This window comes from Epargyreus clarus, unplaced genomic scaffold (assembly GCF_041222505.1).
Source record: "Epargyreus clarus isolate Ecla_fem2 unplaced genomic scaffold, WU_Ecla_fem_2.2 ptg000001l, whole genome shotgun sequence".
In the NCBI taxonomy this organism is placed as follows: Eukaryota; Metazoa; Arthropoda; class Insecta; order Lepidoptera; family Hesperiidae; genus Epargyreus; species Epargyreus clarus.
In genome coordinates this window covers 10,345,316-10,371,474 of record NW_027332209.1, presented here as the reverse complement: position 1 = coordinate 10,371,474, position 26,159 = coordinate 10,345,316, and the positions used below count along the sequence as shown (strand labels likewise).

At 33.3% G+C, this 26,159-nt stretch overlaps 3 protein-coding genes across 9 annotated transcripts; 2 read left to right on the top strand and 1 right to left on the bottom strand.

Moving 5' to 3' along the window:
- Positions 1–42: 42 nt before the first annotated feature.
- crn (pre-mRNA splicing factor crn) lies at positions 43–3,115 on the bottom strand. 3 transcript variants are annotated; one of them, XM_073079157.1, is made up of 6 exons: positions 2,981–3,115; positions 2,797–2,913; positions 2,534–2,719; positions 2,149–2,264; positions 1,796–1,952; positions 43–1,708 (listed from the first exon to the last, which is right to left on the bottom strand). In XM_073079157.1, the coding sequence occupies exons 2-6, from the start codon at positions 2,830–2,832 to the stop codon at positions 101–103; spliced, it is 2,103 nt and encodes a 700-aa protein (XP_072935258.1). In that variant the 5' UTR covers positions 2,833–2,913; positions 2,981–3,115; the 3' UTR covers positions 43–100. The 3 variants fall into 3 exon arrangements, with proteins under 3 accessions (XP_072935258.1, XP_072935336.1, XP_072935173.1); XM_073079235.1 differs by having other exon boundaries at positions 2,992–3,010; XM_073079072.1 differs by having other exon boundaries at positions 2,797–3,031.
- Positions 3,116–3,775: 660 nt separating this feature from the next.
- On the top strand, positions 3,776–6,840 carry mldr (mitochondrial ribonuclease P catalytic subunit). Its single transcript, XM_073078736.1, has 5 exons — positions 3,776–3,986; positions 4,164–4,965; positions 5,472–5,864; positions 6,255–6,444; positions 6,639–6,840. Exons 1-5 carry the CDS (start codon positions 3,926–3,928, stop codon positions 6,786–6,788), a joined length of 1,596 nt encoding a protein of 531 aa, XP_072934837.1. The 5' UTR covers positions 3,776–3,925; the 3' UTR covers positions 6,789–6,840.
- Positions 6,841–7,164: 324 nt separating this feature from the next.
- LOC140746269 (uncharacterized) lies at positions 7,165–15,262 on the top strand. 5 transcript variants are annotated; one of them, XM_073078546.1, is made up of 8 exons: positions 7,165–7,394; positions 7,863–8,046; positions 8,547–8,691; positions 9,196–9,307; positions 9,765–9,942; positions 12,841–12,999; positions 14,009–14,095; positions 15,101–15,262. In XM_073078546.1, exons 1-5 carry the CDS (start codon positions 7,268–7,270, stop codon positions 9,938–9,940), a joined length of 744 nt encoding a protein of 247 aa, XP_072934647.1. In that variant the 5' UTR covers positions 7,165–7,267; the 3' UTR covers positions 9,941–9,942; positions 12,841–12,999; positions 14,009–14,095; positions 15,101–15,262. The 5 variants fall into 5 exon arrangements, with proteins under 5 accessions (XP_072934647.1, XP_072934570.1, XP_072934490.1 ...); XM_073078469.1 differs by having other exon boundaries at positions 12,799–12,999; XM_073078389.1 differs by having other exon boundaries at positions 7,166–7,394; positions 12,916–12,999.
- The last annotated feature ends 10,897 nt before the right edge of the window (positions 15,263–26,159 follow it).

The following is a 26,159-nucleotide window of genomic DNA, read 5'->3' as shown; positions in this document are numbered from 1 at the left end:
TTATTTCAAATCTTTACCCATTATGAATGAAGTTAAATAAAGTTCTGTGTTGTAGAAATTTATTAAAAGAAACAACTTAGCCAGTACTAAGGATGTTATATCATTTATCACTTCCATCGCTGTTGTCACTGTCATTTGCACTTTCTTGAGAATTCTGACTTTGTTGTTCACTTTCTTCATTGGCTTCTTCAGTAGGCTCTGATACTTCTTTCTGTTTGCGCCATTGCTTCGCAGCTGCAAGCAACTTCAAATTGGGTCTGACCATTTCATCTTCTGGGAATATATAATCAAACACTTCTTCCCATCCCTCCTCCACACCATTTTCTGTGACAATCTTCTGTCTCTTTTTGACTCTCCTTGGCATTTTACCAAGAACCTTTTCAAGTTTTATATCATCACCTGTTTCTGTTTCAAAATCTTTCCATGCCTCTAATAAAAGTACCCTTGACTCTTTTTCGCCGGCATTTCGTAAACTATCATTGGCTCTTTCATACACTCTTCTAGCCAACTCAACATTGATATCATCAGCATTTTCAGCATTAAGCTCAAATTTGGCATAAGAAAGCCATACTTTCACATGAACTGTTCTTTCTAGTAATCTCTCATACAGTTGTCGAGCTTTCTCAGTTTCCCCTTGAGTTACTTCAAAATCTATATAGCTTTTCCACAAAAGCTCAGGCATATCCAATCTTGGTTGACCAACAGCTATTTCATAAATAGCTCTAGCCCTATCTATATCACCAAGTAATGTTTCTAATTCTGCAAACTTGATCCATGTTACACAATTCTCTGGTCCATATTCTAAAAACTTTTGATACAACATTCTACATCTATCAAATTCTCTTAGCTGAATTTCCAAGTCAATATACCCTCTGTACAATTTATCTCTTGGGCACATTCCCAGTGCCATACCTAATGTCTTCCTTGCTTGTTTCAAATTTTTACATCTCACTTCTAACTGAGCATACATTAACCAGATCTTCGAAAATGTGAATATTTTGTGTGGTATCAGTTCCAAACATGTTCTATATACTTGTCTTGTGCGTTCTATATCTTCAGCTTCTAATTCTTCATATAAAGCATAGTTGATCCATAAATAGATGTAGCGTCTCCAAAATTGTTTATCTTTTGTTGGAGGAACATTAGCTATAGCCCTTTCATAAGTGTCTCTTATGACATCAACATTACCTTCGTTTTCTACAAGTCTGATATAATCAAACCATGCATCATAGTTGGTAGGATTCTCTATCACTTCTTGTTCATACATGTATTTTCTTTTATTAACAATTACATCTTCAATACCAGATCTGTCACCATACTTCTTCTCATGTATTGTGTAAGCTTTGTATAATTCTTTGTTTTTATCTTTAGGGATGTGATCTAAAGCATATTTGTAAATAACTCTTGCTCTATCATGTTCTTTCTGATTTTCCTCAAACTTAGCAAAAGCAATGAACAATCTTTCATCTAGTTCTTCATCTCCAAAGAACTCTACTGCTCTTTCATATACCTTCCTAGCTCCATTTATAAAACCATGGTTTTCTTCAAACCTAGCATACTTGATCCAGTGTTTAATATCAGGGTGTACCATAACAAACCTTTCATATATTTGTCTTGCTCTGTCTAGCTCTTTGTACCTCAATTCAAAGTTGATGTATGTTTGCCAAGCTTGTTCATCTGGTTGCCATTCCATCCATCTCTCAAATACCTTTAAAGTAGATTAAATTTCATTAAAGCCATTTAAATGTGATGCTAACTTTAAATCAAATGACAATAAATACTTGAAGATCTTTACCTGTCTTGCCCCTGCAATATTCTCTAACATCTCTTCCATATAAGTATATTTATACCAGAATTGTGAAACTCTTGGCAGTATAGTAACTGCTCTATCCCACAAGTTTCGTGCATGATTGACTTGTCTATTCCGCATTTCCATTTCAGTGTATTTTAACCTAAAATTATAAATCATAACAAAATAGGCATCATTATGACACAAATCATAACACTTCTTATAATAAATAAATATTCTGCATTATTGTGGTTAATAAGATAATTAAAATTTTACTTTTGGTGTGAAATATGTAATTCTAAGAACTAATAAAATTTCCACACATAATATATTATTTCAAATAAATATGCTTTTCTCACCATAGGGTAACATTTCGATGGTCCACATCCAAAGCCCTCTCATAAATAGAGCGGGCTCTCTGAACTTGCTTTTGAGACTCCTCCCATTGAGCATATTTGAGCCAATTTCCAATTACCTAAAAGGCAAGGAGACATTTGTTGTTAAATATTGGATACATATAAAATTAATAAAAAAAGTATAGTTTTTCATAAGTATAGTTTATTATAGTTCTACCTTGAGTGCAATTAACTGAAACTGTGAAAGACTTAAAGATTTTTGTTCCAAAACATGATCCACTATAACAATATGGTCCCTTTATACCTGACTGTTACATTGAATAACATCTTATTACTTTAGGCAAAGTCTTTGGAACAATAACTTGACAAAGATTGAACCGGTACTCACCATCCTATTTTTGCGAATGTTATCCTCAAAAGCTTTCCTTTTGCGGTGTTGGTAATCTCTTAGTTCTTCTGGATCCGAGATCTTCTGTTTTGGAGGGGGCGGTAATATTTCTAAGTCTCTCTCTTTCGCCTCTCTGAGTAGTTGCTCGGCTGTGATTTGTATTTCAGCCGGAGCTTTATTTTTAACCTGAAAATGGAATCATTGTTGTTATTGGTTGTTTTGTAAATTGAATGAAAGTACAAACAATAAAATAACTTATTTACCTTTGCCACTTTGGGCATTTTCGTCGTTTTCTCCATGCTTCTAGTCCGTAACTATCTACGTTGAAAAATACAGAATGCCTCCTGCCTCAAGATGGTACAAATGTTCGAGTAGCACTCCTGAAATGTTGGACTTTGCTATAGTTATAGTTTCTTTACTACGATAACAATCTAGAATTGAACTCACTATACATATACTTTCAATTATTCGTAATCAAAACTACAATATATTAAAATACAAAACTGTTGCTTGTCGACAATAATTATATTTGACTTGACAATCTTGACATTAGACATTAGGTCAGACTTGAGTGTTGCCAGACGTATTGTCAATACGGTATGGGTATTGAGTTATCTAAGTTTGAGACTTAAAAGTTTTAAGCAAAGACAATACAGAACAATACAAATAGTATAAAATGTAAGTAAAATTCTATATATGGAGTTTAAAGCTAAGAAAAAGCATCTTGTATGTGTGATCTGTTGTCTGTCTGTATGTCTGTCTGTCCAACTGTAAGCAATATATAACAGGTCAAAAAACCTCCGAAATGACGGTAATGATGTAAAAGAATATGAAATGAACTTAGCCTTAGCAGTTGTATTTAATAAGAGATACCCTGTATATAATAATACTCTCTGATAGGGGAGAAATGCACAGAAGACCTATTATAGGTTACTATACTCTTTGCTCTTCACCTCATAAAAAACGAACATTTAAATATAACATAGATGATTGTACTGTATTGAATAGTAGAGTTCGTTAAATTACTAATTTTTCGTGTGCTCTTTCGTTTTTTTTTGTTGTTGTAAAGTATGTAAATATTACAAGAATAATGAAATTATAATCTTTGCTTATTTAAAAAAAATGGTACTTTATGATTTGATCTTGATTTGATTTAACATTTTGACATTTGACAGACTGATAATCAAAGTTTGATTTGCAGTTTGGCATTTTTTTTGTATTTGTTGTACTTGTAGTCTTGTACAGGACAACGTGAATTACGAGATACATAAAAATGAGGAATATCATTACTTGAAAATAAGGATGATTTAAAATTTCCATGAAATTTAATGCAACTTAAACTATCATTTTTATGTTCGTTTTCCGTTTTTAACTTTTATATCGCATTCAAAAATGAGACTGATTTACAAAAGTTTTTCTTCATTTTCCCGCCGTTTATTTACATCAAGTTCCCGTAAGTATAAATAAAACATAATTTAAAACACCTTATGCCTTACTGCTTATGGAGATATTATTTATGAATGCGGTATTTAAAGGGAACTAAACTATATATAGGGTTAAGTTTTTGGGGTTAGATCTATAAAAAATAATATTGACAAAAAATAATGTGAAATTAAATAAAATGTTTCAGATGTTACTTTGGCACCAAAATATGTAACAGAACAGAAAGAAGCAAGTCCACCGAGAGAAAATTTACAACTTAAGTACTTAATTGAAGTTATAGAAAAAAATGATTCAGATTGGAAGACTGTCAAGAACAATATTTTAAGCAAACAGGGGTCAATGACAGAAAAGAATGTTGATGCATTAATAATTAAATTTATAACTTCACAAAAGAAGTATGACTCCGCCTATTCATTTATTAATTATTTGAAAGCTACTGGCACTGACTTAAACCTTGGAGTAACAAATGGCTTACTAAACATGTACTACGAATTTTCAAAGGAAAATGAACTATCAGAGGATGCAAGAAAATTTATTTTGGACTCTTATAAAAATCTGTATGATAAGTATAAAATGTTAGATTACTTTACATGTGAAAGACTACTTCATGCATTATGTGTTATTGATGAATGGAAAAAGTGTATGAAAATTTTAGATGACATACATTTGAGCAGTACTCCTAGTCATTCAACTTACAGTACTCTCATTGCCACTCTCTTTAAAAACAATAAGAAAGCTGAAGCATTTAAATTAATACAACGAAGTTTAAATGACAGAAGACTCCTTCAAGACAAAGCATATGATGAATGGATAAAATTTATTCTAAGAAAATACAAAGAAAAGAAGACTATTTTGAAATATCTAGATGAGCTCTGCCAACACTTAGCTCACAATTACATTAAAGTAACTGAATCAACAGCAGAAAGAATAAGAGAAACTTACTTGTCCTTAGATTGGAGTGCAAGATATACTTCAGTAAAACGGGAAAGGTAGGTTGTTGGTGTTATTGATTGTTGATGATAAAAGTATATCTAGATTTGAAACTAAAATGTAATGAAAGTTTTTTTTTTTATATAATAGGAGTAGCAGACGAGCATACAGTCCACCTGATGGCAAGTGGCTACTGCCACTTGGACATCTGTAATCAACCCCAGATAGGATTACATATTCCTACCTGAGGTCGGCCACAGATGCGCCGCTACCCCTGAGGACTAAGCTGGAACGCCTCTGAAAAGTCTGTCTCCCTTACCACACCCTTCAAACCGGAACACAGCAGCACCTAACACTGCTGTTATGAGGTAGAAATAGGTGTGGCGGTGATACCGCCGGAGTCGAACCACAGGGTTCTCCCTCCTACAAGTGTGACTAAGGGTGTAAAAGACATTTGAATGCAAAGCCTGTTTTTATTTATGTAGTGCCTTTCAAATGTTCTCTATGTTGTCCTTAGTTTTATATTCAGTTCTTTTTTTGTAACCTCTATATTTTGTTTTTTCAGCGGAGAATGTAATTGTTGTAAAGAAAAGTTAGATGATATAATATTGTCTGATAAGGAGTTTTCACTTTTGCAGCAAAATGTTAAAGACAAATTAATAGTTGGATCTGATTTGTTCCTGAAAACGTCTCCGGGAGAACTGGAAAGATTTTTAAGGTTCATAGAAAAAACTAAGCCATATGACGTGGTGCTTGACGGCCTTAACATAATCTACTTGATAGGAGCTAAACATGGAAGTCCAATGGAGAAACTCAAGACTCTGAGTATGGTTGTAGACCATTTCTTAAAACAAAATAAAAAAATATTGCTGCTAGGTAGAAAACATATGTTTAAATGGCATGGACCTACACTGAAAGAGTTGACTCAAAAGACTTGCAGTTTTTTTACTGAAAATATGTAAGTATGTTGTACTTTATTTAAAAAAGTATACATAGATGCAATTTTAATGTAATTAACTTGCATTGCTGCAGACTAAATTTAACTCCCTCTTAATGGCAAGCATAGCAATTAAACATTAAATATGAAGGAAGCAATACTGTAGTACCTTTTTAACATTATTGCCAGCATAGCAGTTCAAACATTGATAGGACCACTTGCAGCATACACAGCAAAATTACCAGATTTCTTTGATTTTTACATTTTAATTTACTTGCTGAAATGTGAAAACCTAGAATTTGAAAAGTGCTGCTAAGTTTTAGGAAAATTAAGATAATGGAAATGCAGCATTGATATTTATAACAGTACCTATATTTTTTTATAACGAATGAAATGAATAATTTTTTTCAGAACTCAGGATGATCCATACTTTATAACTGCTGCTATCCTAAGTGGTGCACACACAGATATTGTGTCCCGTGATTTGCTTAGAGGTCATAGATTTTTGATGAAAGATGAAAAATTAAGGTTATTGTTTCAAAAGTGGCAATGGAAACATCAGTGGATGGTATTGCCAGCTAGAAAGAGGCCTCAGTTACAGGTATATGTCTATTTTTTTTAAATTATGAAATAAAAAGGAACAATATAAAAAAAACAGAACAATTTAACCATACTTAAGTATTAAAAATTCTTAAGAGTATATCTAAAATCGTCATATTTACCTCCACAGCCAGTAATACTTTTTAAGTTACAAACACTTTTTTAGTATTAACACTATTTTTATTTACATTTCAGCCACCATTAAAATTTTCACCTTGTGCTCAGAAGAATGCTTTAGGTTGGCATATTCCATATGAGAAAAAAGTGGAAACAGATGATAATTACTTCAATAATGGAGATCCTGATTGTTCCGCTTGGCTATGCTTGAAGGAAAAGAGTAGATAGTTATAATTATATTTAAGAAGGTTATTATTAATAAAAGTTAATAATGGTACAACATATTGTTTTTTATTTCTATATTATATGCACCACTATATATTCATCTTTCAATAAATATTTGGATTGATATGGTTCATAATGATGAAATTAAATTATATTTGAATAATTATAATAATAGAATATAGTTTGGTTGTCTCTAACAATATCCTAGTTAAAAATATAGCCTACAATATTATTGTTGTATGTATCTATTAAGTAATTTAAATAAATATTACACATTGTATAAAGTGTTATGCTTATCAGCTACAAAACTCATTCTTTGTCACATCTAAAAAATAAAATAGTCATTACTTTTTAATTTTTGATTGGATACCTTTATTTATTTTGTTTGTCGCTTTGTTTTGACGTATGTTCGTAACCAACGCAATGCTTTATTTGGTTTGATTGTATTTAAATTGTAAAGTGTATTTATTACAAACAAAAACATGCCTAGATCAGGAAAATCTCCAATCGAACAATCCCCTTCTGAAATGGATAAACGTAAAGGGTCAAAAACTAACCTCCAGTCGAAATCAGAGCAGAATGTTAAAATATTAAAATCACCTGACGCCGGTTAGTAGAAATGAAATAAAAGAAGCTTTTTTCTATTTAGCCTTTGTAGGGATTTTCATTAAACCCTTTTTCAGAGCTTATTGATCTTAATGTAAATCATAGAGTTTTCGTGCAAATAGTACCTATACCTACTTCCATACTCTTATAAACTAAACAACGATTTAATCTTGTTAATCAACGTTAAAGTAACAATAAGAAGTTTTTGGCTGCAACCCATATTCCACTGTAGGGTAGGTATAGATTTTTGTTTGTATAGCAGTCGGTTTGGCACAATTTGCAGTAGATTAACACTGTTCAAAAATGTTTCTGGGAAGTTCCTGTCTCTCCTATAGATTCTGCCAGGGGTGAAATTTAAAAAGGAATAAAATAAATTTATATTGAGTATTATCATTGATGACATAAGTAGTATACCTAGTTATAGGGACATTTTAATTAAAGTTACGATTAGTTTTATTTATAATATTGAAGGAGAAATCAAAATGAAGAAAGTGTCGTCTCGAATGCGTCGTAACATGGAAAGGGTGGAGATGCTTGCTCGGCCAACAGCGCGGCGCCTGCGGTCGTTGTGGGATGAAAAGTGCGCGATACTGCCGCGGGAGAGAAGAGATAAGATTAAGAGTGCTTTGGAAGAAGATTATTTTCTCAGTCCTGAGTATATAGAACATTTATTTATGTTGTTTATTTACATTCACTTTATCTTTAAGACATTAATCTGTGTAAGAAACTAAATAGGTAGGTATCCACTATAAGTAGTTAAACTCTCTGTTTTATTCTCATAAAATTAGAAAAAGAAACTAGAACAAAATGCAAATAACTGTTTGATAAAGTACTAAGACTTATTTTTTTTCTACATAAAGGGGTCAAAATTGATTGATCGTACATATATGCTTCGACTTGTACAGATGCAGCCTACATTTATATTTACGTGTTCATTCTTATGCAAGTGTTTTTGCACATTACTGATACATTACCTCATCTCAGGATTAAGTTGGAAAGATTCGACCTCATATGTGAAAGTCCACTTCACCACATCCTTCACACACAATCAGAACAAGCAGCTAGTTCTGGTGTGTGTGTGATGATGACGCCGCTGCAGTCGAATCACTATCCTTGTCACATGCTTTTATTTAAACTAAAAATTTGGTTATTTAGGCAAACTGAACAATATTTCCAAGCACTGAGCGAATCATCGAAGCGTTGGTCTGGTCCAGGCGGGATGGTGAGCCGAAAGGAGCAAGTCGAAAAATCACGCGAATTACGTCAGCGGCAAAAGTGGCTTGTCAATTTCAGTGCTCAGGTTCATTACAATTTTATTCAGGGGACTTTAGGAACACATAGTACACAGACTTTAAGTGGGATTTTAAAGTATTCTTCCCTATAACTTCTTGTACCGAACAAACACGTCAATTAGCTTGGTGAAGCTGAAAACTTCCAACAAAAGCCAAGATTTATTGTGACTTTGAAACAAAAGTAGAGCTTAACTTCTATCAAATCAAATCAAATAACTGTATTGTGTAACACAGGTATATAACATAGGTGTACTTTGGCTAATCTATTTGTATGTTGAGTAAGTTGTGAAGACTTATTTTTATTTACATTCAAATGTAGGACAGTTTTAAAGTTTATTTAGCGGGGAGATAACGGATTGTGGCAACAGCATATACCTACCTTAATTTGCTTACATATTCTACATAAAATGTCACTATTCAAGTTTACAACAAAGTATAAAATCTGCGATTAATTCTGTATCTACCTGTAATAGTTTTTAAACACACTTTCTTATATTCATAAATTGTTATAGGTGGCGTATCGGATGTGTGACTATATAGCTAAAGGACAGAAGGAAATGTTGGTTTCAAATAGACTAAGAAGCATTGCAGACGTTGTGTTGGAAAGAGTTGCCGAAATATTGGGTTATTATTAAAGAATAATAATACCTACACACATTACGTTTGTTTCCTTAGTACTTAAGATGATAATAGAATTAGTAGCATTATAATGTTTCAATTTCAAATGCAGTATCATGTCAAAACTGGTCAAATTCATATTTAAAACTACATGTGTACCTAATCTACTTAGTTGAATATCTCAGTTACCAGCATCAACTTAGTTAAGCCCTCGGGGATAGCAACCTGCGTAGCCGATATCAAGTAGTATTTTAACCGTATCTGGGATTGATTTTATAGATATCCTGGGCAGTTACCACTTACCACCCTTAGGATCCACCTGATGCACACATACTTCTTATTCCTAAAATAATAATGCACACTTATTTCCTACTTCTATAATAATAAAATGTTTAAAATCATAATAATTTTATTTTTAAAAATAATATCATAAAGATATCAAATTCAAAATACCGAAACATAGGTGAACCAAAACCCTCCCGGACGCACCCTGGCCGCTTGCCCCGCTTCATGGTGGCCATCTCCGACCGCATCGCCGTGTGGATCGAGAACGCGGTGTACCGCGCTGATGCTGTCGAGCCCAGGGAGTCCAGCTTAGACGAGCACATACGACTGGACGCTGAGAAACCTATTTGTTAATGGTAAGTTGCTTGAGATTTAAGGTAATCATCAAGTCATCACTGTTCCACTGTCGGCCACTGACTCTGAACAAGAAGGATTAGGCCACAGTCCACCGCGCTGGTCAAGCTCGAACTAGTAGGCTTCAAATTCCATTGAAATCTTTTTTTTCAAGATTACTCAGGTACGCAGGTTTCCTCACGAGGTTTCCTTTACGTTTTTATTAATTTAAAAAAAAAACGGACGTTCGTGCCTGGGATTTCAACCTCGGCCCCCTCGATCAAGAGTATGATTTTCTTAAGTGTTTAGGTATATTTTGGTCTGACGAGCTAGACACAGAAGAGACAACCAGAGAGATCCAGCTTAGTTCTTAATAGCAATGCGTGTGTTTTCGACTCCATTCCTATCTGGGGTTGATTCATTCACAGATTTACTTAGATGGACTATATGCTCGTTTGTTATTTTCTATAAAATAGTTAAGTCTTTGTTTAAATGGCGGGAGTTAATTATATAAACAGTTAGTTGTAACCACTAGACAATGAGAAATCGTAAACCACCCAGTTATTAAATCAAAATAGCTATAAAAATACTTTATGTGCATATAAAACAGCAGTCACCTATGCAACTTGGTATAATTCCTAGATCATTAACATCACTCGAAGGTGGACGGCAATATTTTAATATTTAATTATTGGTATGAAATGTGGCAGATATGAATTATCTAGGTATGTACTGCCTTTTGTTAACATATTTCTACATCATTGTTATTGTGAGAATTTATCCTATATAGATAAGATATATTTATTATTCTTCTATTGTAATTAATTCAATATTTATTTACATTTTATATTTTATGCGATGACATTTTATTAAATTACATGATAACTTAACAGTTATCTCGTTAAATTTGAGTGTTTTATGCAAATGGTACACTGTCCTATTATTGAAGTAACAATTCGTGCTACCTTGTATGCAAACTATGCATACGTCCAGTGGTCGAAATTCCACCATTAGTGTCAATGGCTACAAAACTTACGAAAGGCTAGCAAAAAAGAAAATATATTGAACTGTTTTGTTTTAACACATTGTTTATTATAACATAACGATAGATAGTAAGAAATAAAGAGTAGGTAAAATTATTATGTAAATTAAAGTTAATTCCAGGGAAACTTTACAAAGTTGCAAAGTGATATCTAGCTAGGTTTTGTTGCTACAGGTTTATATTTAATTGCAATAAGGGCGCAAATGTTAATTTGCCATGTAACAACTTTTAAGTGTTGATCTTATGCATTTCAATTTAGTTATTTGGCGTAGCAACAAATATATTAGTCGACTACAAGGCGCTCTACTGACTTATTTTATCTGAAAGCGAATTTAAGAGGAGTTGTTAAGCTATGTGCCTATCTATTGCTGGCAACCAGCATACGATCCCTACCTTTCTTTTTTGTATACGAGGGGGATACCTTCAAAAGGCACCCGACGTGGGAGCGACGCCGGCTTATGTGGGATTTTTACCGCACTAATGGCTACATCAACCGCCGGTGGCCTTCCTCAGCACTTGGTGGAGAACTCCGGGATCTCTGATGGAACACGACCGGAGTCCTCCAAGCGCGATGCCCCTGACGGGCTCTGCCCTGGAGGAACAGTTTACGCTCCTCCTGCATACCTGGTGTTTACGACGGTATGCGGCCACACACACCGCCGTCCTTCCCGGAGTTGCTTGCTGGACGGTTCGAGCTTCTGCTCTTGCCGGCCGCAACCCTGAAAGCACCCTTTTAGTCGCCTCTTACGACAAGTAGGGGATACCGTAGCCCTATTCTAATCCCGGACCTACAGGAACAATACCATCCCTACGTACTTCTTAAAATAATTTTCATATTAGAGTGAGATTTTTCGTTTGGAACCTAAATTAATCGGGACAGTTTGAACATCTTTGGTTTGATGCAAAATTGGTTAAACTGTCCTGACGTTCTTTGTTTATTAAAAAAAATCATAATTTATAGAAATTCTTCTAGTAATTACCTACGTTACTATATGCTAATTTTTATGCATGTCGTAAGAGTTCAGGAACTTGCAGATTGATTAAAATATTAGGAACGCCTACGTTTCAATCCAGTTTAAGATATGGTAGGCATAGAATTACCTTATTACTTACAATGTAAACAAAGACAACTATGTCAATGTCTAGAGCCTGTTCCAATCGTTAACTTGTTAAGTGTATGATAAAATATTAACAATTTAGTCTATATTTAAAATTTAAGACGCAAAATGAAACTTTGATTTAATATGTATCGAATTTTTAAACACTAGTGGCACGTCGCAGTCGTCGAAATTTGGCCGTAATTAAACGCAAATAAAAACTTACCATAAGACTCTATCTAAAAAGCTCTCAATCCATGAAGACTAAGCTGAAATGCCTCGGGAGAGCATGTTTCCCTTACCACACCCTTCAAACCAGAACATGGCGCTTAACGCTGCTGTTATTAGGCGGAAATAGGTGTGGCGTTTGTACCTTTGGAGTCTAACCATAGACAATTCTACCCCCTTCACAACCTTGTCTGCTCTATCAGCATTAAGATTTTTAAAGTCTATCGATCTATGAATACTTCCTGATAGCTTGTCCGCCTTATCCTTAGAAAACTCTTCTGCTACTAATTATACACCAGATTTATAAAATCCAGAAGTTAATTAGCAAAATTGTAACACAGTTCTATATTCTTAATCTCTTTATCAGTTCAAAAGTAGGTTGTCGCACCAATATCACTTGCAAATGCAAACATCTGTCGCAGTCATCGCGAGTTGATCTAATAAATTATAATTGTTTAACCATATCTGTAATAGGCGGTGGTGCTAAACGTGTTTGTATTTTTTTCTTGCAGACAGGTATTTTCATTAGACATTCAGATGTGATGTGACCTTAGGTGGTGCTAAGGGATACCTACATCTACTTGTTGTCGACCTTCTGGGGCCCTATATAATGTGGCTGTCTTCCTCAGATCAGCATAGTTTGCACTTAGAAGGCTTCAAAGCAGTTCTAGTGAGATCTACTCAAACCCACTGCCATCAAAATGAAATTCCTCGTACGTATAAACTTTTAATAATTTAAAAATATTTATTGAAAAATATTTTTATAACATTTATAATATAAAAACATCTTATTATCAAAACGTAAAACAATTAAATTTTAATAGTTTACTTTAATTCTGAAGTTTAAGTCAAAGTCAAAGTAAGACTTATTTAAAGTGATTTGTCATTTTTTTATATAACATTGGAGTAGAAAACAAGCGTGCAGTTCATCTGATGGTAAGTGGTTACTGCTGACCATGGATCTGTAATCAATTCCATATGATACAGGCTATACTATCAGAACCCGATTTAAGATGAGTTGCTATTTTTGAGGACTTATATATCGCCGCATATGTGAGTCAGCCGGTTTGCATTCTATCTCGTACCACAGTTAAATTTTCGCGTTTTGCCAAAATGTATTACGCAATTGATGTCGCAATAACTTTTAATTTGCACTTGTTAAATTAAAATATTACTTTCTGTTTCAAGCAAACTTTTTATGTAATTAGAAGAGCAATAAAATTAAATTACAAACTATTTCTAGTCATTATTCAGTCATTTTCTCAGAGCTCTATTAAATACAAAGTAGTATATTTTTATGTATGCAAAATTGATTTATTTTTTACGATGTCTTCATTTAGAATCGAGAGTAGAGTTAAAGTTGCGACTGCACTAATTATATTATGTAGTATGTACATAACAATAATTTAAATATAAATTGAGTAACTCTACATCTATTTAGCAATATGTAGAGATGTGGAAGTTCTAAAGGTAGCGGTGCTATCTATATCTAAAGATTGTGATAAAGTAACTTATGAGCTGTTTTGGTGGTTGTGGCTTCACTTTTTTTTAGTGCATTGTGCTTTATGTTTTAGGATTACAATAAATATTTTTTTTAAAATAAGAATTCTTAGATTAATGTACAATTTGGTTGTATTCCTAATGAATTTAATAAAGAATCATAAACTAGCAAAGGATTTTGTTCCTTTTTCGAAGTCTATTAATGATAACATTGTTCTCCAGGTGTTCTTCGTCCTCTGCTTCATCGCCCTGTCTGCGGCCGCTCCCCAGTTCATCTGGCCCGGCTACGTGGGTCCGGCTCTTGGCGGGGTGAGTTACCGATTCCAATATCAATATCAACTGATATTACCAAACACAGTAAATAGTGTCCTGCTTCCTAGAAGACCGGAGCTACGGTCATCTGACCACAAAGGAGGTAATAATAACCCCCATAAAAGGTGGAACTCATCATTACGGGCAGTAGACCCTTGAGAATTATTTGGGTAAAAGGTAAAAGGTATTTGGGGTGAAAGGGACACTTTTAGGGCTGTAAAGCCTATCCGGAGATGAAATGGGCCACGGAGTATATAGTAGAAGATCCGAAGCTAAGTCGAACTGGACCGAGCTGATAATATAATGAAACTCATTTTATAACGAAATTAGTACATTGGGTAATACATTAAAAATGGGTTTGCTAAAAAAATCCTGGACAGGATAATTTTAATTATTTTTTGAAAAATTAATTTTCATTTTGCAGACAACCCTATATCAACGTGTTCACAATAAAACAGCGCTTCTACTGATATAAAATTTTATCTATTATCATCATGAGTGAAAGTAGTTGCCAGCGAAATACCTGTTTATACCTGACAACCCAGTAGTTCGTCCACGTAAATAATAGGCAACCCAAAGCCTGCACATTCTGTATGTTTTTAACATTCACTCAGAATAGAATTTTCTTATTATCTTGATGTTGCAAAATTTAATTTTCAATTAAATTTTAATTTTTCAAAAAATAATTAAAATTATCCTGTCCAGGATTTTTTTAGCAAACCCATTTTTAATGTATTACCCAATGTACTAATTTCATTATAAAATGAGTTTCATTCTATTATCAGCTCGGTCCAGTTCGATTTAGCTTCGGATCTTAGACCAATACAACAGTTTACGTTGTTGGCGTAACGTGTGTTTTCGGGGCGCAGGTTGTATTTACTGACCAGTCTACAAATAATAATTATATAAGACACCTTTAATTATCATCTCTTTAATTTTTCTCTCATAATTTCATTTATTACTACTTTTTTATTTTATTAATTGTATTTTTTTATTCAGCAGACCGTCGTGGCAGGCCCGACTGTCGTGAACGGCTTCGGCTACGGCGGACGGTACATCGCGCCCTTCATATAGACGCTCGACACCCCCGCACCCTGACGCCGACCTTATAAACAATATTGGCTTGTACCCCATGTCTATAAATAAATGAATGCTCAATATTAATTATGATTTTTATTTATTTATTCTTTGAATTATTAGGCTGCGGTCTTTTAACACAGTTTTTATTTTTTACGCGGCGACCATTTATTTTTAATTTTATGAGGTAATTAGTCAATTCTGTAGTCCTCTGTAAGATAGTCATATTCGTATACTTTCATCAAAATCGGTTCAGCCATTATCAACTTATACAAAAAATAAATTGTAATCATATTTCTTACTCTTAATTCCAACTCGGAATTTTAACATAAATTACTTTTGTTTATTTTTTACCATTATTAATTACTAAAACCCGGCAAACGTTGTGGCACCATATAAATAAAAATAATATTAAGGGTGAACAACCCTTATCACTTAGGGATATGAAAAATAGATAGTAGCCGATTCTCAGACCTATCGGATATGCATATAAAATTTGGTGAAAATCGGTAAAGCCGTTTCAGAGGAGTACGGTAACTAACATTGTGACACGAGAATCTTATATATAAGATATAGTTACCATTCCTTTCGCTATATAAATATAATAACATTATAACAAAACTGTCAAAACTGGTCCAGTGTAATATGCAACTGAAGCGTGATTTTACCTTCCAAATAACTTCTAACAGAGAAAGTATTTTATGGTAGAAATGTCTCGCTGTCGAGACTTCGCTTTTGAAGAATAAAATTATCATAAAGAGCAAGCTGACATAATATTTATAAATTTTTATCTTATATAATTATTGATCGTGACATTTTAATTTGATGGTCGGAATTTTTGATGACTTGGTTAGGTGTGGCTAGCTTTTACTAGTTTAACTAGTAGTTAATGTAGTCATGGACTAAGGAACGGATGGAATAAGGACCAATTTTTACGGTCGTAGTTATATTGTACAAAGGATATTATGTTTGGTGAGACCATAGATTAGTAAAGATTACTCACTCCTAACAAGAATATGTACCCAGTTTTGAGAATTGAAATAGTTGCGTAAAAAAGTTTTGCCACGTCTCCGTGCTAAAATGTCCCTAAAATATTTGAAATAATTATTTATTTATTATGTAAATTACGCAGTATTAGTTATCTATTCGTAAATTTTCTCTAAAAATGTTTTTATTTGTCAAGAATTCAAAAAAAAGAACTTACTAATAAGCCGTTTGTGGCTTCATTCAATTTCAAGGCGGCGAAGTATCTTTACTAATCTATGGGTGAGACTATACTTTTGCCGAAATATATGATTATCGACCATTTTTTTCACACCCTAAGTATAGTTATAATTTTTAACCAGAGATTACTCGTATCGTCGTCATCTGAATAAATCGAAGCAGGTATTTATTTCCCGGTCCTAAAAATTGTAATAATAATTTAATTATTTTTTCTTTAGAAATGTAGATATTAACGTTGTTTACTTATGTTCTCTACGGCATCGTTTAACAATTGCTCACAATACTGAAAAAAGTAAATTTATAGCTAAATGCCAGTGTAAAACTTTCAAAACATACATGCGAATTACTAATCTATGACGCAAATTTGAAAATTACAAAAAAAATATTGTGTTATTTGATCGGCGATCTAAATTCTCATCTTGTGACTAGGAGATGTTTATTGGGTGCGCTGAAATATTTGATCTCGATCTAGATCGCTCGGAGCGGATTAGTTGTTAGGTCAGTGACACAATGATCTGAATAGCATTGTGTAAGTTCAAAATAATCCGTTACAATAACAGCACTGCTAACCTAGAAATGGGGCTTATATAAAAGGAAAGGAAGGAAGGTGCTAAAAAAGCTAAGTTAGTGATATCTAGTGGAAAGATATAGATACTTAAAAATACGTAGCTTTTTTTTTATTATAATGTACTTGAAAAACCACTTTACGTTATTATTTTTTTGCTCTATTAAAAAGAAATAAAAGGTATATATTCAACCCCGATTATGTTGTGTAAATATAAATTAATAGCAATTACCTAAATAATACATACGGCTTCATTTAAGCATTGCATATTACAAAAACACAACAAGATACTTATTAAATCTAGAGTTTGTTCATATTAGGTAAGTCACCGAGTATGTTTAACACTGTCAATTTCGACGTGTTGCTTGCTACTTTGCGTTCTCTTAACATATCTCCGACTGCAATTGACTGGTTTCAGAGTTACTTGTATGGGCGCCGTCAGCGTACAATGATTAATGACGACCACTCAGCATGGTCGAACGTTGCTGCTGGCGTACCGCAAGGTGGCGTGTTGTCTCCTCTTCTCTTTTCTATTTATATCAATTCGATAACCCTTCACTTATCTTCACTCTACCACCTTTATGCCGATGATCTCCAAATATATTATAAATGCCCACCTCAGGACTTACCGAAAGCCATCGGTGTTATAAATGCGGATCTGACTTCTGTCTCCAACTGGTGCCAGTTGCACGGATTGCAAGTAAATGCCCAAAAAACCCAAGCTATTATCATCGGCAGCTCAAGATTATTAAATAAAATTGAATTTACTACCTTACCTGTGATCTTGCTCGATGGTGTTCAAGTGCCCCTAAAGGAGACAGTAAAAAACTTGGGTATTTACTTAGACAGCTGTCTGTCTTGGACTCCTCAGATCAACGAGGTCAGCAGGAAAGTATTCTTGTCTTTGGGATCACTCCGGAGGCTCCGCAACTTTTTACCAGTTTCGACCAAAATCTCCCTGTCAATGTCATTATTGCATCCCATCCTTGACTATGCAGATGTTTGCTATCTAGATCTAACTGAGGAGCAACTTAATAAGCTTGAGCGTATTCAAAATTTGTTTATCAGGTTCATATTTGGAATTCGTAAATATGATCACATTTCAGAGTATCGAAAGAAACTCAAGTGGCTCCCTATTCGTCTTCGTCGGAATACTCATATTCTTTCTGCTTTATACTGCGTCCTGTTTAATCCAAACAGTCCCAATTACTTAAGGGAACGATTTCATTACCTACATCTTTCTCACGATACACGCTTTCTTCGTTCTAATGAAAATCTTTCCCTTTCAACTCCTTGTTCCTCATCCTTCTTCGGCAGATCCTTTACTGCAGTGGCTGTGCGCCTATGGAATTCCTTACCATCTGTTATCCGTCGCGCACAGTCACTAGATTCTTTTAAAAGACAAGTGAAGGAATTTTACCTAGCACTTTAACCTGATATATATTTAAAATATTATTATTATTTGTATTTATTTATCCTATCTTTTTTTTTCCTATTCTCTGTAATATCTCTATCCCTTACTTTCTTCACCTTCTACGCTAGCTGCTGATATGTCCAAAGATAAATTCTAGTTGGTATGTTTTTACATTTGTACACCCCTACCCTGTGTTTCTTGTGTCTGATATGTTTCTCTTTCAATTACTCTATGGTTGTCTGGAAGAGATCGCTTTTATGTGATAAGGCCGCCTATTGTACTCTTCATTATATGTATGTAAATATTTGTCATTTATTAGTTGGTGTACAATAAAGCATTTTTGTATTGTATTTGTATTGTATGTTATCGAGTATATTAATTTAAAAGATTGTTGATTGAACTACGTATTAAAATATTTTGCCGCATTTAACTCTGCTCAAATAAGGAAGGAACATAAATGGATACAATTTGATCTAAAAATGGAATGATTCACGTTCACATAACAGCGCGGATTCCAAGAGATAGTAAAAGTAAGACGGGCACAAAGAGAGCAAAACGTACGATAAACAAACAGCGGTTCCGTATATTTGTTAATAAAATAATTGTTAATGAAAGTTATTTATTTATATTACTACGTTTACATTAATTATATTAATTTATGTAATATTGCGTTGTGTAATGTGGATTTGTGTATTACGAGAAATAGGACCATCAGAGACTTTTCTAATTAAATTGCGAAGGAATTATAGGCTTCTTGTAGATGTCATATAGTTCATATTATGAAGCAAATACAGAATAACGAACATTTATCTTTCTACATAACATTTTCAAAGATGCAGGAGCTCTTCCAATCCAGATTTAGCCAACGAGACCTAAATTGTTTTAGGTGATGAGCTGTGCTCAGCTTTATGTGTAAGATACTTTTTCGTCTACTTATTGTTGTCTTGTCGGCCTTATTGCACTTAAATGCCTTTAAGAAAGCTTATGGTGGGTCATGAATCAATTTTGCCGATAGTACAATTGTATATGTAGACTAGGAAGTATTGGATTATATCTGTATATTTAAATATATATCGATCTATAAGAGATTCACTATAAGTCATACGGAACCACAAGTAATAAAAAATGTCCAAGAGCACCACGGAACTGCTGACATAATAACACTGGAAGCGCGTTCACTTTGCCTCTTGCAAATTGATCGATACATTTTAAATGTTCTATATCCATTTGAAATTATTCTGCCATGAATTTCATTTCAATTATTTTTTATTTGTTTTAAGTTTATTTATTTTCTAAGTGCATAATGACTGCTGATGTAACGCTAGGTACGATTGACAACAAGAAGTTACACAAATCTGCATAACATATATTGCGGACTATGATTCTTTTGATTGGATACTTACTTTAATGTAATATAATCTAATAATTATAATACCAGTAGGTATATAAAAATCAGAAGTCTTAGCGACTTAGTTGAAAATCCCGGTTTGTATATTATAATTATAAGAAAATATCGATTCATACAGGGTTAGTAATAATTTGAGGTACCCGTATAGGTACAAATATTCGACGTAGTCATTAAAAAACTAAATTCTTAAATTGTTAAGGATTGTCCAGGATTTCTTACAGAACACGAAAAAGTCTGTATAATTTCCATCACATTTAATAGGAAACGGCAATATTATTAGAACCCATCTATTCATGTTATGTAATGTTATTTGTAACCAATAACAGTGCATTGGGAGCGGGTAAAATGAGAGACGCGTTGGAAAGGTGTGTATCGTAGTGTTACTTAATCAATTGATTACGGTGGTTCAAATGGCAATTAAACTATGAATTCCGGAACATAATAAGTGTAAGAGGCGTGCTGACTTCACGAGTATTATGTTACAGGAGCTGTAGTTTACTTATAAGTCATTGATTTGATCAGTAGATCAATATTTATTTTCATGCTATTGAAGTAGACAAGTAAGTTAGTAAGCAACGGACATTGGTTTGTTTGATCAGTATTTTAGTCTTAAAGAAGCAGTACCTTTTGTATGCCTATGCTATATTAATTTCTGAAGGGTCTTAAAGGGCTGATTTAGACAAAAGTAGGTATATTCTGTGCATTTGAACTTAGTCGTAAAGGCTAACAACTCAAAGGAGATTGATTTTTTGCAGATTTTTATATTATAATGTTAGTTACAAATAGGTAAATGTGGAGTTACTTAACATTTTTACTCACTCTCTTTTCAGTATATAAAATAGAAAACAATATCATCCAAATTAATATGGGAAATAAGTTTATTTACATAGTAATGATTATATAATTTTCATACATTTATGTATAAGAAAAACAAAGGAAAATTTGTTCTGGACTGTAATGTAACGATTATAACGAGTTGCGGTACATTGGCTATCTGTTCGTTCTTACAAATTACCTGCATGTTTACCAATAATAAAATCTTTATGATAATCAGTTGTTTTTCACACCTATGTAATGGATACATTTAAGTGGAAAAGGTTATGTCAGCGGTTATTAAAATGTAAAACAACTGGGCTAAGTATGCACCTTTGGTATCTTTCGATTGTAAGTTTTCAAGTACGTTTTATTAGAAGTAACTATTCTGTAAATGCATTAATTGGGCATTTAAAAATCATAATAACAAATACAGTGCGCTTTACCCCGCAGTGTGTGTTGATCTCAACTGATCTAAAAGTTAAGCGACGTCGGGTGCGGTCCTAAGTTGGATGGGTGACCGCTACTAGCTAAATATCATACACGCTTTCGTGTTTATGCCAGGAAGTGTAGTTCAAGTTTTCAAATCAGTTCATTTTTATAATTTTGGATCAATCTCACCAAATAATAAATAGTGATAATAGAAAGGTTTCCTGTTGATTCATGCGTAACCACAACACTCGTTATTGTTTTATTAGAACCAAGTTTTGCTTGTTAAAATAATAAGCCCTGAAAGAAAAAATGTGAGGGCAGTGCCGTGGAATATTGAACCGTAATTTGCCATCGTGAAATGACTTTGAGCGCCCGTAAATGTTTGATATGATGTCCAATTATATTTACACCACTTGACCACAGCCGATGGGATGGGATTATTTGTTAATTATTTCAAAGCATTTTTTTTTTATAATATAGGAGTAGCAGACGAGCATGCAGTCCACCTGATGGTAAGTGGCTACTGCCGCCCATGGACATCTGTAATCAACCCCAGATAGGATTAGATATTCCTACCTGAGGCCGGCCACAAATGCGCCGCTTCCCCTGAGGACTAAGCTGGAATGCCTCGGAAAAGTTTGTCTCTCTTACCACACTCTTCAAACCGGACCACAGCAGCGCCTAACACTACTGTTATTAGGTAAAAAATAGTTGTGGCGGTGGTGCCGCCGGAGTCGAACCACAAAGGGTTCTACCACCTTCATATATAACTATAACAACAGAGATTCTACTTTATAGGTATCTACTTAATGCATTCGGCATGATTCGGATGAGTATGTGTGCGTATTTCGTTTATATTACGCAAATTGGCAAAATTTGGTATGCTTCAATGTTACGTTCAAGAGAAAGTGCTTTTTTTGGTATAAGAAGCACACACATTATATTCATTTCTTTGCTGAAATATTATGAGAGATCAGTAAAATATAAGTGCATTAAAATCTTAAACAATGTTAATAATATATTTAGAGTTAAAATATTTGTTTGGTAGTTATATTTTTGATATGATTTTCAAACAAATAATTTAATATCACCAAAACTTTAACATTTTCAAGTAGCCTCTGCAACTCTGTGTCCCGGTCAGAGTCCCAGGACAAATCTTTGAATTTTTTGTCACGTGCGTATTAGAAATAAAGTTTCACAAGGAATTCACACACCTAATTGTTCATTTTTTTAAAGAAGTTCTCGAAGATGTGTGAAGTCTACCTAATATGAGACCCATGTCCTATAGTAAAATAGTAATGGGTTGATGTCAACAACGAGATATATCACGAAGTTATTAAGCTGTTATTAAAATACCAAAAAAAAGTAACGTAGAGTTGTATAATTAAACTTGTTCGTACGAACCGCAAGCTAAAGATAATAAAAGGATATGAATATTTAACGGATATTCACTTCCTCAATAAACTTAAACAGGAAATTAAACAGTAGATCTCAAAATTATATACTTTCATTATCACGATTTTAATAAATTTGGTGAAAGTACTTTATTTTAACATTGAATATAATATATTTACAATTAACAATTAGAAAGTGAAAAACAATTAATAACTCTAGGGTATTTTAATAGCCTATATATTTTTTATTCATAATGATTATAAATACAGAATTACTATGTCTTTTACTAAAATGTAACCAAAGCCCTGTAAAGTTAATTAATAAGTATTTGAGTATATTCGTTTATCATAAATAAATAGATAAAGTTATCTATTTATAATTTACTAGCTGACCCGGCAAACGTTGTGTTGCCATTTAAATAAAAAGAGGTTAGGGGGAAAAACCCTTATCACTTAGGGATATGAAAAATAGATAGTAGCTGATTATCAAACCTTCTGAATATGCATATAAAATTTGGTGAAAATCGATAAAGCCGTTTCGGCGGAGTACGGTAATTAACACTGTGACCCGAGAATATTATCTATCTAAATCTACATTTTTCTTTTTTTTTTAAATTGCAACAATTTTCGTTTAAACTTGAGTTAAACCTACTCTAGTTTCAGAACAAGCGCCTAGCGTGCACATAATTATATACATTTAGGTACACACGCTAATAATATATTTTAGATAAAATGTGCAATTTAAACACTAGAAAACTGGATGCCTTGCATTGCTAATGGGAAATCTTTGAAGATAAAAAATAGAAATGTACTTTCTGGCAATAAGTCGATAATTCTTTACTTATTTCATAGTTTGGTAATGCGTTATTGGAAATTCGATGTAGTAAAGTTTGTACCTATAAGGAAACAATTTGAGTTGTCTATGGTAACAGAAATTAAAAATTTAGATTTCAATAGTTTCGATTTCAGATAAAACAATGTTCACGAAAATTCATTTAAATCTGAAACTAGGTGATAATAAATGTGTCTATGGTTATTTTTTTGCATTCTTTACATAACCAATATTAAATTTAAACTATTTGATCCAGTTTTAGTTATCAAAAACACCATTGGCATTGGATTTCGATATTTTCATTATTGTTTGCAAAAAAGTTTTTCATCAATATTTTCAAACATTTTTACGTGGGTAGCGAATTATGACGTAACAAAACATAGGATATTAAGCACGGCGTTAGAAAGTAGGCCATCCGCAAAACTAATCCTGTTAGTAAACTAGTTATCTTTGATCATCTTATAGTTATGTAGAGTGCCTCTCAGCGCCCATCTTATCTAACTCGCTTTATTAATGTTACTGACCAGTCTCATTTAACATAGCGTAATACTTATATCTTATGCATTTATGTAATGCAGGGATTCTCAAACATAGACGCAGGTACCCCTATAAGATTTTAAGACAAAGACTCAACGGCCAATCTAATTTAGGTCATTATGTCTTAGTGGCTAGTTAGGGGTAGAAACACATAAGGCATTCTGTTAAAGTTGCAATAGATGTGTTATTATAATATGATGGTTCCTTGTCACAAATTTTGTTGTTCCTTGGAGCACTTTTTACGATTAGCTATTGTTTATCTTTCATATATTCGATGTATCGATTAATTTGGATTTGGTCAAGAGTTTCATAACATGTGTTATACACGTGAATTTTCGCACGTACTCCGTCCGATTAACTAACATACCTCAAGTACACACTTTGAGTAACTCTGATTAATGTAATGGATTTGAAGATTCAGATTCTCTGACTAGATCAACGATTAGATGAGTTTTATGTAATAAAGAACTGGAAGAACTGGTAAGTCCTTTTTATAAAAATCTGGGTTAAGATTCCATCTGATAGTACTTTCCTTTTTGGCCTTGTCTGCAAGGTTTTTAAAATGTAATATTTTTTGGAGATATGTTCCAAATATTCGATAATGTAATATGGCCAATGGTGTCTTTTCTGGTACAAAAATGCATGCGAAAGTAATTATAGGCATTTTGATACTTAAGTCTTCCATAATTATTTACAACCATGTATCATTTTTCATATCTTTACAATAAATTGTATTAGACTAATATGTATTCTATATTTCTAATTAATAAATAGGTTGCAGAAGTTACTTCCCATATTTAAGTAAAACATGCAATAAAATAAAAATAACGTTCCTTAATTAGCAATTATCAAAGGTACCTAAATGCGGATTTCATGCGTCAAATTAAATGTCGTGTAATTGATGCATTGGTCAATGACTACTCTCAAGAAAATGTATACTTTACCTTGCATCTTTTAAGACTTAAGTAACATTTGGTAATGCTTTCTTTGAAACGACTGTCTCTAAAAGATAATACGAGCGGCTAGTGATTCAGCTACTGTGATGAAAATTGAGGCGAGATTTAGTAAATTACATAAGCAAGTACCGTTAACGATAAAAACTCGCTAACTTGACGTCTCCAGTCACGACATCACGTTTTGCTAAGGCTGTTAACGGACTGGGCTAGTTTGTGTAGACTAGCTTTGTAACCCTTTTTATAATGTCATTCCTATGCATTGTCCGTTGACGTTGATGTACTGGATAGTAGTTTTTCATTTGGATCTTTGACTAGGACGTCTTTGTAATATCTGGTTTTCGTCTAGTGGGTTAAAGTTACCTCTTTATCATACTTATAATGGGTGCAACAAGCATGCCGTATGGACATCTGTCATCTGCCCCAAATAAAACAGGAATCTTAGCTAATGTCGATCATGCATTAATAGTTCCTATTGAGAACTAAGCCTGTAATGCCTCACATTAGTCTCTCTAGGTATATGATATTACTTATTTCTACGAGTCGTTCTAACTTAGGCCTCAGAGGTAGCAGCACAAATGCGGTCTACTTCATTTGAGATTATTGTTGATGTTCAAAAGTGGTAACGACTTACCATCGGATGGATTGCAGTTATGCATTGCGTATGCTATTGCAATGAGATTAAAAAAAAAACATAATTGTGTAACTGGTGAGAAGCAATGTAGCGAGAAAATATATAAAAAGAAAGAAGGATATTATGCTTTTTTACAGAATAAGATGTCATGGAATGAATTATCAGAGAAAATAAATAATGGAGTTGTAATTGAATCTTTTATTATATAAAATAGTATTTCAGGAATAATGAGCTTACAGTTGGTAACAAGCCTAGTGGAGACAAAGCCTAACTAACGGTGTTTGACCACCGACACCTCCGACCTTGCGTAACACATTGTTTAATTTTACACGCCACTGTTCTGTGTTACGAATATAATGCTTGTCACTGTTTGCTGACAGAACTGGATTGTCCGTTAGTCACTCGAAGTTAACAAACAAATAGTTTAATCAAATGAAAGATTAATTTCTTGTGCTATAAGTGAAGATTGATTAATTATATTTTTTTAGTTTATACTTTGCAAAAATTTAGTTTAGCAATTGTTATGTGTCTTAGGGTTAAAAGAGATCAAATTTGCTTTACAAATTAACGTAGCACACAATTTTGTCTAAACCAGTTTTGTTTTGATTACATACAACTTCCTTTCATATTTATGACGATAGATTTCCATGCAGGATGCGTGTTTCTTGTACTACGTGGTATAAGTAAGGTGGCCTTCTCGTGTGCTAACATATGACAACTCTTGGAAAACAGAAATATTTTTTTATAATATTGAGGTAGCAAACAAGCAGTCCAACTG

Excerpts from the sequence above, each read along its gene's own strand:
- crn (XM_073079157.1), bottom strand. The coding sequence starts at position 2,832 with ATGGAGAAAACGACGAAAATGCCCAAAGTGGCAAAG. Across the intron at positions 2,265-2,533 it reads ACATTCGCAAAAATAGGATG|GTAATTGGAAATTGGCTCAA; the intron begins GTGAGTACCGGT and ends CTTGCCTTTTAG. Across the intron at positions 1,953-2,148 it reads CATCGAAATGTTACCCTATG|GTTAAAATACACTGAAATGG; the intron begins GTGAGAAAAGCA and ends TTATAATTTTAG.
- mldr (XM_073078736.1), top strand. The coding sequence starts at position 3,926 with ATGAGACTGATTTACAAAAGTTTTTCTTCATTTTCCCGCCGTTTATTT. Across the intron at positions 5,865-6,254 it reads AGTTTTTTTACTGAAAATAT|AACTCAGGATGATCCATACT; the intron begins GTAAGTATGTTG and ends AATTTTTTTCAG. Across the intron at positions 6,445-6,638 it reads GAAAGAGGCCTCAGTTACAG|CCACCATTAAAATTTTCACC; the intron begins GTATATGTCTAT and ends TTTACATTTCAG.
- LOC140746269 (XM_073078546.1), top strand. The coding sequence starts at position 7,268 with ATGCCTAGATCAGGAAAATCTCCAATCGAACAATCCCCTTCTGAAATG. Across the intron at positions 8,692-9,195 it reads TTGTCAATTTCAGTGCTCAG|GTGGCGTATCGGATGTGTGA; the intron begins GTTCATTACAAT and ends AAATTGTTATAG. Across the intron at positions 9,308-9,764 it reads AAGAGTTGCCGAAATATTGG|GTGAACCAAAACCCTCCCGG; the intron begins GTTATTATTAAA and ends ACCGAAACATAG.